General features: G+C 40.0%; 5 protein-coding genes across 5 annotated transcripts; 2 read left to right on the forward strand and 3 right to left on the reverse strand.

Moving 5' to 3' along the window:
• Nucleotides 1–1,301: 1,301 nt before the first annotated feature.
• Nucleotides 1,302–2,440, reverse strand: LOC137786586 (hemoglobin subunit beta-2). Its single transcript, XM_068578563.1, has 3 exons — nucleotides 2,298–2,440; nucleotides 1,951–2,173; nucleotides 1,302–1,853 (listed from the first exon to the last, which is right to left on the reverse strand). Exons 1-3 carry the CDS (start codon nucleotides 2,387–2,389, stop codon nucleotides 1,725–1,727), a joined length of 444 nt encoding a protein of 147 aa, XP_068434664.1. The 5' UTR covers nucleotides 2,390–2,440; the 3' UTR covers nucleotides 1,302–1,724.
• Nucleotides 2,441–3,312: 872 nt separating this feature from the next.
• On the forward strand, nucleotides 3,313–4,157 carry LOC137786308 (hemoglobin subunit alpha-1-like). Its single transcript, XM_068578103.1, has 3 exons — nucleotides 3,313–3,415; nucleotides 3,517–3,724; nucleotides 3,948–4,157. Exons 1-3 carry the CDS (start codon nucleotides 3,321–3,323, stop codon nucleotides 4,074–4,076), a joined length of 432 nt encoding a protein of 143 aa, XP_068434204.1. The 5' UTR covers nucleotides 3,313–3,320; the 3' UTR covers nucleotides 4,077–4,157.
• A 2,549-nt stretch (nucleotides 4,158–6,706) lies between these two features.
• LOC137786257 (hemoglobin subunit beta-2-like) lies at nucleotides 6,707–7,417 on the reverse strand. The gene is made up of 3 exons (XM_068578003.1): nucleotides 7,289–7,417; nucleotides 6,941–7,163; nucleotides 6,707–6,835 (listed from the first exon to the last, which is right to left on the reverse strand). Exons 1-3 carry the CDS (start codon nucleotides 7,378–7,380, stop codon nucleotides 6,707–6,709), a joined length of 444 nt encoding a protein of 147 aa, XP_068434104.1. The 5' UTR covers nucleotides 7,381–7,417.
• A 1,282-nt stretch (nucleotides 7,418–8,699) lies between these two features.
• On the forward strand, nucleotides 8,700–9,511 carry LOC137786332 (hemoglobin subunit alpha-1-like). The gene is made up of 3 exons (XM_068578148.1): nucleotides 8,700–8,794; nucleotides 8,904–9,111; nucleotides 9,331–9,511. Exons 1-3 carry the CDS (start codon nucleotides 8,700–8,702, stop codon nucleotides 9,457–9,459), a joined length of 432 nt encoding a protein of 143 aa, XP_068434249.1. The 3' UTR covers nucleotides 9,460–9,511.
• A 1,789-nt stretch (nucleotides 9,512–11,300) lies between these two features.
• On the reverse strand, nucleotides 11,301–12,013 carry LOC137786258 (hemoglobin subunit beta-2-like). The gene is made up of 3 exons (XM_068578004.1): nucleotides 11,909–12,013; nucleotides 11,568–11,790; nucleotides 11,301–11,462 (listed from the first exon to the last, which is right to left on the reverse strand). Exons 1-3 carry the CDS (start codon nucleotides 11,998–12,000, stop codon nucleotides 11,334–11,336), a joined length of 444 nt encoding a protein of 147 aa, XP_068434105.1. The 5' UTR covers nucleotides 12,001–12,013; the 3' UTR covers nucleotides 11,301–11,333.
• Between the last annotated feature and the right edge of the window lie 1,039 nt (nucleotides 12,014–13,052).

Consider the following 13,052-nt stretch of genomic DNA (forward strand, 5'->3'; position numbering starts at 1 on the left):
AGGGACTTGAAGGGAAACTGAAATAAGACAGGACATCTACCACGGAGTAACACAGTGCGAACCGAGAAGGAGATAGGAGACAAATGGGGTTAAATTACAAGAGGGCGGTAACGAGCAACAGGTGGACACAATGAGGGCAGCACAGGTGCAGGGAATCCACAATCAGGAACCAGGTCGACAGACAATCCCAGACAATCACCAGAGCAGGAAGTGCAGAGACGCAGAGGACACAAGATTAATAAAACAGGAACCAAAACTCAACCCATGACATATTTACACATCTCAACAAAATCTCATATTTAGCATTTTAATATAACACCTTTTAATATAACACTAAAATTATTCAAATAACACTACTGGTTGCAGAGATACACCCTTTTTAGTTTGGGTATAGATTTTCAAGCAGAGGCCTGAAAATAGGTTAGTTATTAAAAGGTTAAATAGTACAGTAAAGTATACTTGCATTTTAATATTTTTTTAGTTGAACTTTTAGTATTCTAAGTACATTTTAATACAGCAAAAAGTATAAACTTTTAGTATTAATCATGGAGGTATAATAAGTATATTTAAATTCTGTTTATTTATTTAAATTATGTTTATTTATTTGTATAGCCTTGGTTTTATTTGTATGTGTATACTTTTATTTATTTTTACTAGGTTAACCTATGGGTCTGAACTCTGTATAGTCCCAAACAAATGTTTAGAATTGTAAAGAATTGTGTCACTTGGGTTGGCTGAGTTACTGCAGGAGTCAACACCTCGTAGTTATTTTCTTTATCAAAGCAAATGCAGTGAGAAACCTCCAAAAAATACACTTCTGTTGGATAAGTTTCTCTTACAGCCACATGACCTTTTGACATAGTGAGACAATTTGTTGGCACTTGACCTTAAATGACCTGTTGTGAGCAAACACAGTTTTTCAGCAGTCTGTCTTCATCAGTCGGAGTCACTGGAATATGTTGTTTTGGATCATTAAAGTAAATGCACATTACATTGTGAAGTCTTTAATGTCATTAAAAGAAGACCCTTTGCTTTTGTGGTGTGTTGTAAAATTTGTTTTTTAGAGCAATGGTGAGAAGTTTATCTCGTGCAAGCTGTAGCATAGCATTTGGAAGCTGTCCAAATGTTGTGCAACCTAAGAGGCCCGGGCGTGCCTGTTTCTGCAGAATATTTCAACAGTGGAATGAATCGGCATTCAACCATCAAGCTGGTGCCTGTGTTAAAGACAATGACGGGTAAATACTTATATATACATAAATAATTTTATACAAAAGGATTTTATCCATTTATTACTCACTTCCATCTTCAATCTCACGTATAATTAACAATGCTGGTGACATACCTGCAGACCAATACATAAATAGTACTGGAATATGTCATTTTGGATTCTTAAAGTATATGCATAAATTATTGTTAAGTCTTGAATATTGTTAACAGAAGACAATTTGAATAACTTGATTAACCTATGCTTTTTTGATTAACATATGGTTGGTTCGACTTTACTTGATTTTTAATTTTTTTTATAGTTTTAACTACCTCTTTCTCTCCTGAGCATATTGTGACACAGTCGCACATACAATCACTTTAACTTTGCCCTGATTGAATCATAAAGACAAAGAAAAGCTGTTGAAATGCTTATTGTTTTATTTATTGATGCCTTAGCGACATGTAAACAAACAAAGAGCTTTTCATGGTCAGCATGTGAGGTCTTCTGTTGCAGCTCTCTAATGGTACTGTCTTCCCAGAGCGGATATCACGACGGCCAGGAACTTCTGGAAAGCTGCCTGGACGTCACCAGTGAAGGCTTTGCCCATCTGAGCAGCAACCACAATGGTCAGGCAGTCGGAAATCAGCTGCAACAGAACAAGCATCAGAAACATCAGCAACATAAAGGGTTGGTCGAGTAATTGTTGAACATGATTATTTGCAATATTAGTTCCATAACTTTACCCTGAAATTGTCGGGGTCCACGTGCAGCTTGTCGGAGTGCAGCACGCTCAGCTCGGCGTAGGTTTCCTTCATGTTGTCCATGTTCTTCACACCGCGGTCCAGACCGTGGAGAATAATTGTTCCGTGTTTTGCAACATTTGGATTTCCCATGATTGCAGCGGCGTTGAAGAGGTTTCCAAAGTTGCCAAAATACCTCTGAGTCCAGGGGTAGACGATCAGACACCTGAGGAAACACAGAAAAACATGCACAGATAAAAATTAAAACATAAATAAATAAGGATTTGTCAATACCTGTTTTTATATAATCATGAGAAGGAAAACATAAAACACCTGAAACAATGCCTCACCTGGAAAGAGCTGCAGGGCCCACGGTCTCATAGTCCATCTTGGAGAAGATGTCCTGGATGGTGGCGCGCTCGAAGTCTGTCCATACGACCATTGTGCCGGCTGTTGATTGGATTCACTGTGTGGGTCAGTGTCTGAGGCCACTTTTAAAAGGACTAGTCAACTCCTCCCCTAAACATGCTTATTATACCCCGTCTAATCACAGGATGGAGTGGAGAAGTGGGTTGGCCAAATATTATGGTTTTAGAAATTGATAAAGAAATGGCTAAACTGCAATGTTAAGATTGTGTCCGAAGCAGAGGAAGAAGATATAGCTGGGTGTGTTATTTAGTTACATTAAGAAACATTAAGATAACAGTTAAACACCTAAACCGCCTTTCTTGAAAGTGTTAGGGTGGGGGGCAGGGGTGACAGCAGGTCAACCAACAGATGTCTTACATCATCTGAAAGTTGGGGGCCTGAAGATTAACCAAGTTATAAATCATCATTAATAAACAATGTATTTTTTTATGGAAATACATTGTGAAAGGGTTGAGAACATTATAATGGCTATACATATATTAGCGTTCTTTCAACTTTGAGATATTTTGGGCTGATTTCTTACACATATTATATATTTTGAAAAAATATATAATAGCAAATGTAACATGTTTTCACCATCAGAGAATCAAATTTTGAAATTTTTTTTAAAAATCACATGAATTTTTGTGGGTTTACTCTCAGCTTTCCAGTCATAAACAATGTTTGCAATAAAGGGACTATTTAATGAACAGCAGAATGCAGCATTTCAAAATGACGTATTCATACTGCATGCAAAAACCTTCATGTGATCTGCATAAGGTGTCTATGTTCGAACTAGTCTTCATGAGAAGTTTATCTCATGCAAGCTACATCATATTACTTGGAAGCTGTCCATATATCGGGCTATCTTGGGGGTGGCCCGTGTGTGCCCATGCGCTGTTTTACTGTATATAATAACCAAGGTTTTGGTGGCTCGGCATTCAACTGAACAAGCACCAAGGAAGATGAGTCTCACCGCTAAGGACAAGGAAGCAGTCAAAGCCTTCTGGGCTAAGGTTTCTGGCAAAGCTGGAGATATCGGCTCTGATGCTCTGTCCAGGTAAATAAACCAACTGCACTCGCGGCTCCTAAATAACGTTTTTGTTTTAAAAAAATGTAAAATCAACCTATTGCATTTTCCCTCTCTGATGTGTTACTCAGGATGCTGGTGGTCTACCCTCAGACCAAGACCTACTTTTCCCACTGGAAGGACTTGAGCCCTGGATCTGAGCAGGTGAAGCAGCACGGAAGGACCGTGATGGGTGGAGTTGCAGAAGCTGTGGGCAAAATGGACGACCTGAACGCGGGTCTCTTGAACCTTAGTGAGCTGCATGCCTTCACTCTGAGAGTGGACCCTGCCAACTTCAAGGTAGATGTCAGAGATGATGATTTACACGTCATTGTAGACTAGAGCATAGAGTGGTGGAGGATGAGAAGGGACAGGAAGATGTTAGTTTGTTGTTCTTTGACTTTCTGTTGAGACCTAATTGAAAATACAGCATCTTGTGGATTTTGGAGACTTTCATTTTTTACACTCAGTCGGTTTAATAATGCTTGATAATGTTTTAATTTCCATTATTCTATTTCCACAGATCCTCTCTCACAACATCCTGGTGGTCATGGCCATCATGTTCCCTGGAGACTTCACCCCTGAGGTCCATGTGTCCATGGACAAGTTCCTGGCTGCTGTGGCTCGTGCCCTCTCTGAGAAATACAGATAAACTGTAAACAGGAGCCGCTGACGGACAGCAGCATGATCTTCGATATAGAAACTCTCTGTCAGTCAGAATATTAATAAAAGATCAAATGCAATTAAACTGTTTGTGTGGTGTTAGTTTCTTTGGAGCAGATGTACAGATTAAACCAGGTTCAATTCATGTCAACAGCATGCATAGTTCAGTGGAATTGATATTGGAATAACGATATTAAGACCTAAAATGCCGTAGAAAACAACAAATAGCAGAAGGTTTTGCCTTTTGAAACACAAACAAAACATTTTTTAATTTGATAGGATTCATATAAAGGTATTAAACATAAAACAGAAGCACAATATCTATAACAAAACACAGAGAGAGAGAAAGAGAGAGAGAGAGAGAGAGAGATGGACTAATATGAGTAATATGCCACATATGTTTATTTCTTATACATTTGTGAAAATACATAAATCTTTATATTATATAGTTGCCCCACAATCATTTTCATATTATCTTGATTTGACCATGAAAGCAAAAGGAAAAGAGAAAGAGTAAGATGAGTAATATGTTAAGTGAGCTCTTACATTTTTTTTGGGGCCCCTTCGGGCTTAGCCCGAAGAAACAACATGGTCCCGCAGCGACTCCGTGGATTCACCACCCGCAGGAAGGATCATCGGGGTGCAATGAAGACCGGGCGGCAGGACAGGCAGGACAGGCAGAGGGCCTGGGCGAGCCGATCGCCGGCAGCATAGACTAGCTCTCGGGACGTGAAACGTCACCTCGCTCGCGGGGAAAGAGCCGGAGCTGGTGCAGGAGGTGGAGTGGTACCAGCTAGATATAGTTGGGCTCACCTCCACACACAGCAAGGGCTCTGGAACCAAGCTCCTGGAGAAGGGTTGGACTTTGTCCTTTTCTAGAGTTGCCCAGGGTGAGAGGCGACGGGCAGGAGTGGGGATACTCATGATCCCCCAGCTGAGCACTTCTTGGAGTTTTTTTCCGGTGAACGAGAGGGTCGCCTCCCTGCGCCTCCGGGTTGCGGGGAGTAAGGCTCTGACTGTTGTTTGTCCTTATGCACCGAACAGCAGCTCGGAGTATCCGGCCTTCTTGGAGTCGGTGGGAGAGGTCCTGGAGAGGGCCTCTCCCGCCGACTCCATAGTTCTCCTGGGAGACTTCAACGGTCACGTGAGCAATGACAGAGAAACCTGGCGGCGGGTGATTGGGAGGAACGGCTTGCCCGATCTGAACCCTAACGGTGTTCTGTTGTTGAACTTCTGTGCTAGCCACAGTTTGGTCATAACAAACACCATGTTCGAGCATAAGGTGGCTCATAAGTGTACTTGGTACCAGAATACCTTAGGCTGGAGATCGATGATTGACTTTGTAATCTTATCATCTGATCTGCGGTCGTATGTCTTGGACACTCAGGTGAAGAGAGGAGCAGAGCTGTCAACCGATCACCACCTGGTGGTGAGTTGGATCAGATGGCGAGGGAGACGGCAAGAAAGACCTGGCAAACCCAAACGTGTCGTGAACTGGGAACGTCTGGCTGAAGATCCTGTCCGGAAGATCTTCAACTCCCACCTCCGGAAGAACTTTTCACACATCCTGAAGGTGGTTGGGGACATGGAATCCGAGTGGACCTTGTTCAAAGCCTCTATTGTGGATGCGGCCGCCAGGAGCTGTGGTCTGAAGGTCGTCGGTGCCTGTCGCAGCGGCAACCCGAGAACCCGGTGGTGGACACCGGGGGTGAGGGAAGCCGTCAAGCTGAAGAAGGAGGCTTTTCGGGCCTAGTTGGCCCAGGGGTCTCCTGAAGCAGCTGACGGGTGCCAGCAGGCCAAGAGGGCTGCAGCTGCGGCGATCGCGGATGCTAAAACTCGGGCATGGAAAGAGTTCGGGGAGGCCATGGAGAAGGACTTTCGGTTGGCCTCGAAGAGGTTCTGGCAAACCCTCCAACGGATCAGGAATGGAAAGCAGGGCCGACCCCGGGCTGTTCTCAGCGGGGAAGGGGGAACTGCTGACTCGGACTGGGGACATTGTCGGCCGGTGGAAAGAGCCCTTTGAGGAACTCCTAACCCCGGCCAACATGTCCCCTGAGGAGGGGGCAGCGCCTGAAGTCTTTGGGGTGGGTGCACCCATATCCCTGGCAGAGGTCACTAAGGTAGTTAAAGAGCTTCTTGGTGGCAAGGCGCTGGGGGTGGATGAGATCTGCCTTGAGATGCTGAAAAGGCTGGACATTGTTCAGCTGTCTTGGTTGACACGCCTTTTCAGTGTCGCATGGGGTTCGGGAACAGTGCTCATGGACTTTTAAATCTTTTCACAATTTAAAAAAAAAAATGATATAAAATAACACAAGTATTAGAACTCATTTGGGGTTCATATAACTACTTGAACACAGACAGTAAAAACAATGTATTTCAGCGCATATATATATATATACTGAAGTAACTTTTAAGTATACATTTTCCACTGAGCATAATTAAAAGGCTTTTTTATGATATATTTTTCACATCGTCTTGCTTTGACAGTAAAAGCAGAAAGAAAAAAGACATGAAACTTTTTTAAATGCTGAATGTTTTATTTATTTACGCCTCTGAGACAGTTAAAAAAAACAGATTTTTTTTTCATGTTTAGCATGTGAAATCTTCTGCTGCAGCTCTCTAATGGTACTGTTTTCCCAGGGCGGCTATCACCACGGCCAGGAACTTCTGGAAAGCTGCCTGGACTTCACCAGTGAAGGCTTTGCCCATCTGAGCAGCAAGCACAATGGTCAGGCAGTTGGAAATGAGCTGCAACACAACAAGTATCAGAAACATCAGCAAAATGAAAGGTTGGTCGTCTTTTGAGTAATTGTTGAACATGATTATCATCATTTATTAGTTCTACAACTTTACCCCGAAATTGTCGGGATCCACACGCAGCTTCTCAGAGTGCAGCACGCTCAGCTCGGCGTAGGTTTCCTTCATGTTGTCCATGTTCTTCACACCCCGCTCCAGACCGTGGAGGATAATTGTTCCGTGTTTTGCAACCAGTGGATTTCCAATGATTGCAGCGGCGTTGTAGAGGTTTCCAAAGTTACCGAAATACCTCTGAGTCCAGGGGTAGACGATCAGACACCTGAGGAAACATGGAAATACATGCATAACTCGTAATGAAAAATAAATGTGTAAATGCACTTCTATTTATACATTCATGTGAGATGTGAGGGAAAACCTTTAAAGAAAAGAGCAGCAATGCCTCACCTGGAAAGAGCTGCAGGGCCCACGGTCTCATAGTCCATCTTGGAGAAGATGTCCTGGATGGTGGCGCGCTCGAAGTCTGTCCATTTGACCATTTTGTCGGCTGTAGATTGGATTCACTGTGTGGGTCAGTGTCTGATGCCTCTTTTAAAATGACCATTAACTCCTCCCCCAAATATGCATCTAGAATTCTGTCCAATCATAGGATGGAGTGGGGAAGTGGGTTGGTAGAGTACTACCATTTTTGAAAATTGATAAAGGAAAGGCTAATAATAATTTCTTTACCTCAGTTGTCATCCTCCTTAACTCTGCACCACGGCGATAGCCCCCATCCAACCCCCCATCACCATCACCACCACCAACCCCTCCCATACACACACACACGCACACACACACACACACACACACACACACACACACACACACAAGATGTGTAGATTGTGTCCGGAAACAGATATAGCTGGGTGTGTTGTGGAGTTACATTAAGAAACATTAAGATAACAGTTTAACACCTCTAACGCCTTTCTTACGAGTGTAGGTGTGGGGTATAAGCAGGTCAACCAACAGCTGTCTTACAACATCTGAAAGCTGGGACCTGAAGATTGACCTGCCCAAGTCATGAATCATTATTAAAAAATGTTTTATTTATTTATTGAAATACATTGCCAAAGGGTTTTGAACATTATAATGAATATACAATACATACATTCTCATTTTCACTTTCAGATATTTTTATGTTGATAGCATTTATTACACATATTTTTATATATTAAGAATATATATATATATACATATGTATATATATATATATATATATATATATATATATATATATATATATTTATATATACATATATATATAGATATTTACATATAAATATGAAAATAAAAATTCTCTCTCTTTCTATATATATATATATATATATATATATATATATATATATATATATATATATATATATATATATATAACACCTCTAACGCCTCTATATATGTATATAATTGAGAATTGATGAAATTATCAGAAATCCCTCCAAAATACAATTTTTAGATATGTAGGAAACGAAAAAATGACCAGTTTGTATCTCTGTATACGAAAGCAATAGACGTTGTGACTATTTCAGGAATGGCCATACAAATGTGCCAGGTCACAACAGGTAAATTAAGGGCCAAAAAATAATGTATTTATGGTGCATGCAAAAACCTGCATGTCATCAGCATAAAGTGGCCATTTTCAATATTTTTCTATAGTCTTCATGAGAAGCTTATCTCATGGAAGTTGCATCATATCACTTTGAAGCTGTCCATATCAGCCTATCTTGGAGGTGGTCCGGTTGCGCCCATGCGCTGCTTCCTGTATATAATAACCAAAGTTTGGGCTGATCGGCATTCAACCGAACAAGCACCAAGAAAGATGAGTCTCACCGCTAAAGACAAGGAAGCAGTCAAAGCCTTCTGGGCTAAGGTGTCTGGCGAGGCTGCGGAAATTGGCTCTGATGCTCTGTCCAGGTAAATATAACCACAAACTGCACAAAATGCTTTGTATATATTAAAAACAATCTATCTTTCTATTCAGCCAATTGCTCCTTGCTTATTTACACTCTCATGTGTTACTCAGGATGCTGAAGGTCTACCCGCAGACCAGGAGCTACTTTTCCCACTGGAAGGACTTGAGCCCTGGATCTGAGGAGGTGAAGAAGCACGGAAGGACCGTGATGGGTGGAGTTGCAGATGCTGTGGGCAAAATGGACGACCTGACAGCAGGTTTCCAGGAACTCAGCCAGCTGCATGCCTTCACTCTGCGAGTGGACCCTGCCAACTTCAAGGTAAATGTCATAGCTGATGATTTACACGTTAGTTTAGCGTATAGAGCGGTGGAGGAAGAGGAGGAACGGGAATATGTTAGTTTGTTGTTCTTTGGCTTTCTGTCGAGATCTAATTGAAAACACAGCATCTTGGGGATTTTGGAGCCTTTCAATATTTTACACTCAGTAGGTTTAATAATGCTTGATCATGTTTTAAATTCCATTATTCTATTTCCACAGATCCTCTCTCACAACATCCTGGTGGTCATGGCCATCATGTTCCCTGGAGACTTCACCCCTGAGGTCCATGTGTCCATGGACAAGTTCCTGGCTGCTGTGGCTCGTGCCCTCTCTGAGAAATACAGATAAACTGTAAACAGGAGGCGCTGAAGAACAGCAGCATGGTCTTAGATATAGAAACTCTATGTCATTCAAAATATGAATAAAAGATGAAATGCAATGAAACTGTTTCTGTGGTGTGAGTTTCTTTGGAGTAGACGTACAGATTAAAACAGGTTTAATTTAGTTCAACAGCATGCAAAGTACAGTGGAATTGATATTGGAATAACAATATTAAGACCTAAAATGCTGTAGAAAACAACAAATAGCAGAAGGTTTTGCCTACATCTAAAGAGACAATATAGCTGTTTTTGAAACACAAACAAAACATTTTTGAATTTGATAGGATTTATATAAAGGTATTTAACATAAAACAGAAGCACAATGTCTATAAAAAAAACAGAGAGAGAGAGAGAGAGAGAAAGAGAGAGAGAGAGAGAGAGAGAGAGAGAGAGAGAGAGAGAGAGAGAGAGAGAGTAATATCAGTAATATGCCACATATGTTTATCTCTTATACATTTGTGAAAATACATGAATCTTTATATTATATAGTTTCCCCACAGCTTTAGTTTTTGGTTTTACCATGATATTTTTCAATTAATCTTCTTCTCCATTATATTCAAAAGATAACTTGTTTAAATACATATACTACACCATGTTATTATTATTATTATTATTATTATTATTAATAATAATAATAATAAGTGCATTATGATTATACAAACCATACATTTAGATTATTATAATACATTCTGTAAAACTTTGAAAGTGGTCATCCGACATGAATCATTTTCTTATTATCTTGATTTGACCGTGGAAGAAAAGACAGAGCGAGTAAAATGAGTCATATGTCAGGTTAGCTCTTACATTTTTGTAAATACGTCTTTATCTTATAAAGTTGTCCCACAGCTTTTTTTTTTAATTAGAATATTTTCAATTCATCCCCCATTATATTTCAAATATATAAACTAATAATAATACATACTTTACATACTATACCATAATATTTTGTTTAATATTATGAAGTGCATTATAATAATAGAAAACATACAACGTGATTATTCAGATTCAACTTTATTGTTATTACAGAGTAAAAGTATTGGAACAACAAAATGTAGTTTAGCATCTGACCAGAGTGCAGAAGAAAGCAGTAACAGTGCAGTGTGCTGCATACAATGTCCACAGTATGAACATTATTGAACATTAGAAACAATGTTTTTAAATGCAGATAATTTCATATATATATATATATATATATATTATATTATATATTTATATATATATATATATATATATATATATAATATATATATATATATATATAATATATGTATATATTATACATTATGTTGATTGTGTGTGTGTGTGTGTGTGTGTGTGTGTGTGTGTGTGTGTGTGTGTGTGTGTGTGTGTGTGTGTGTATGTGTGTGTGTGTGTGTGTATGTGTGTGATATAAACAGCAAAGTGCAAGAGTGTATAGTCATTGGAGGTAGGTGTCTGGTGTGTGCGTGTGCGTGTGCTTGTGTGTGTATCTGTAGGAGTGGAGGGGTTGGTGATGGGGGCTATCACCATGGTTCAGAGTTAAGGATGTTGACAGCTGAGGAGAAGAAATTAGTTTTATAATTCAACCAAAAGTAAAATTTTGAACATGGTCATCCATGATGACTATTAGGCTAGTTTTAAGTAGACATTTTTCCAACTCTGAGCACAATTAAAAGTTATGAAAAAGGCTTTTTTTATAATATATTTTTCACATCGCCTTGCTTTGACAGTAGAAGCAGAAAGAAAAAACACTTGAAACTTGTTAAATTGCTGAATGTTTTATTTATTTACGCCTCTGAGACATGTAAAAAACAAACACAGAGCTTTTCATGATCAGCATGTGAGGTCTTCTGCTGCAGCTCTCTAATGGTACTGTTTTCCCAGGGCGGCTATCACCACGGCCAGGAACTTCTGGAAAGCTGCCTGGACTTCACCAGTGAAGGCTTTGCCCATCTGAGCAGCAAGCACAATGGTCAGGCAGTTGGAAATGAGCTGCAACACAACAAGTATCAGAAACATCAGCAACATAAAAGGTTGGTCGTCTTTTCAGTAATTGTTGAACATGATTATCATCATTTATTAGTTCTACAACTTTACCCCGAAATTGTCGGGATCCACACGCAGCTTCTCAGAGTGCAGCACGCTCAGCTCGGCGTAGGTTTCCTTCATGTTGTCCATGTTCTTCACACCCCGCTCCAGACCGTGGAGGATAATTGTTCCGTGTTTTGCAACCAGTGGATTTCCAATGATTGCAGCGGCGTTGTAGAGGTTTCCAAAGTTACCGAAATACCTCTGAGTCCAGGGGTAGACGATCAGACACCTGAGGAAACATGGAAATACATGCATAACTCGTAATGAAAAATACATGTGTAAATGCACTTCTATTTATACATTAATGTGAAGGAAAACATTAAAAGAAAAGAGCAACAATGCCTCACCTGGAAAGAGCTGCAGGGCCCACGGTCTCATAGTCCATCTTGGAGAAGATGTCCTGGATGGTGGCGCGCTCGAAGTCTGTCCATTTGACCATTTTGTCGGCTGTAGATTGGTTTCACTGTGTGGGTCGGTGTCTGATGCTTCTTTTAAAAGGAGCATTAACTCCTCCCCCAAATATGCATCTAGAATTCTGTCCAATCATAGGATGGAGTGGGGAAGTGGGTTGGTGGATGTTACACTTTTTGAAAATTGATAAAGGAAAGGCTAATAATAATTTCTTCACCTCAGTTGTCATCCTCCTTAACTCTGCACCACGGCGATAGCCCCCATCCAACCCCCCATCACCATCACCACCACCAACCCCTCCCATACACACACACACACACACACACACACACACACACACACACACACACACACACACACACACACAAGATGTGTAGATTGTGTCCGGAAACAGATATAGCTGGGTGTGTTGTGTAGTTACATTAAGAAACATTAAGATAACAGTTTAACACCTCTAACGCCTTTCTTACGAGTGTAGGTGTGGGGTATAAGCAGGTCAACCAACAGCTGTCTTACAACATCTGAAAGCTGGGACCTGAAGATTGACCTGCCCAAGTCATGAATCATTATTAAAAAATGTTTTATTTATTTATTGAAATACATTGCCAAAGGGTTTTGAACATTATAATTGATATACAGAACATCATTAAATCATTTTAACTTTCAGATATTTTTATGCTGATAGCATTTTTTTTACATATATTTGTATATATATCGAATATATAGAACATATATATATATATATATATATATATATATATATATATATATATATATATATATATATATATATATATATATTGTGTCTCTGTATACGAAAAGCAATAGATGTCGTGACTATATAAGGAATGCCCGTAAAAATGTGTCAGGTCACAACAGGTAAATTAAGAGCCAAAAAATAATGTATTTATGGTGCATGCAAGAACCTGCATGTCATCAGCATAAAGTGGCCATTTTCTATATTTTTCTATAGTCTTCATGAGAAGCTTATCTCATGGAAGTTGCATCATATCACTTTGAAGCTGTCCATATCAGCCTATCTTGGAGGTGGTCCGGTTGCGCCCATGCGCTGCTTCCTGT

This window comes from Clinocottus analis, unplaced genomic scaffold, assembly GCF_023055335.1.
Source record: "Clinocottus analis isolate CAN_PGR_092001 unplaced genomic scaffold, fCliAna1.0.p SCAF_16, whole genome shotgun sequence".
Classification (NCBI taxonomy): Eukaryota; Metazoa; Chordata; class Actinopteri; order Perciformes; family Cottidae; genus Clinocottus; species Clinocottus analis.

Excerpts from the sequence above, each read along its gene's own strand:
- LOC137786586 (XM_068578563.1), bottom strand. The coding sequence starts at position 2,389 with ATGGTCGTATGGACAGACTTCGAGCGCGCCACCATCCAGGACATCTTC. Across the intron at positions 2,174-2,297 it reads GGCCCTGCAGCTCTTTCCAG|GTGTCTGATCGTCTACCCCT; the intron begins GTGAGGCATTGT and ends GTGTTTCCTCAG. Across the intron at positions 1,854-1,950 it reads TGGACCCCGACAATTTCAGG|CTGATTTCCGACTGCCTGAC; the intron begins GTAAAGTTATGG and ends GTTCTGTTGCAG.
- LOC137786308 (XM_068578103.1), top strand. The coding sequence starts at position 3,321 with ATGAGTCTCACCGCTAAGGACAAGGAAGCAGTCAAAGCCTTCTGGGCT. Across the intron at positions 3,416-3,516 it reads GGCTCTGATGCTCTGTCCAG|GATGCTGGTGGTCTACCCTC; the intron begins GTAAATAAACCA and ends TGTGTTACTCAG. Across the intron at positions 3,725-3,947 it reads TGGACCCTGCCAACTTCAAG|ATCCTCTCTCACAACATCCT; the intron begins GTAGATGTCAGA and ends CTATTTCCACAG.
- LOC137786257 (XM_068578003.1), bottom strand. The coding sequence starts at position 7,380 with ATGGTCAAATGGACAGACTTCGAGCGCGCCACCATCCAGGACATCTTC. Across the intron at positions 7,164-7,288 it reads GGCCCTGCAGCTCTTTCCAG|GTGTCTGATCGTCTACCCCT; the intron begins GTGAGGCATTGC and ends ATGTTTCCTCAG. Across the intron at positions 6,836-6,940 it reads TGGATCCCGACAATTTCGGG|CTCATTTCCAACTGCCTGAC; the intron begins GTAAAGTTGTAG and ends GTTGTGTTGCAG.
- LOC137786332 (XM_068578148.1), top strand. The coding sequence starts at position 8,700 with ATGAGTCTCACCGCTAAAGACAAGGAAGCAGTCAAAGCCTTCTGGGCT. Across the intron at positions 8,795-8,903 it reads GGCTCTGATGCTCTGTCCAG|GATGCTGAAGGTCTACCCGC; the intron begins GTAAATATAACC and ends TGTGTTACTCAG. Across the intron at positions 9,112-9,330 it reads TGGACCCTGCCAACTTCAAG|ATCCTCTCTCACAACATCCT; the intron begins GTAAATGTCATA and ends CTATTTCCACAG.
- LOC137786258 (XM_068578004.1), bottom strand. The coding sequence starts at position 12,000 with ATGGTCAAATGGACAGACTTCGAGCGCGCCACCATCCAGGACATCTTC. Across the intron at positions 11,791-11,908 it reads GGCCCTGCAGCTCTTTCCAG|GTGTCTGATCGTCTACCCCT; the intron begins GTGAGGCATTGT and ends ATGTTTCCTCAG. Across the intron at positions 11,463-11,567 it reads TGGATCCCGACAATTTCGGG|CTCATTTCCAACTGCCTGAC; the intron begins GTAAAGTTGTAG and ends GTTGTGTTGCAG.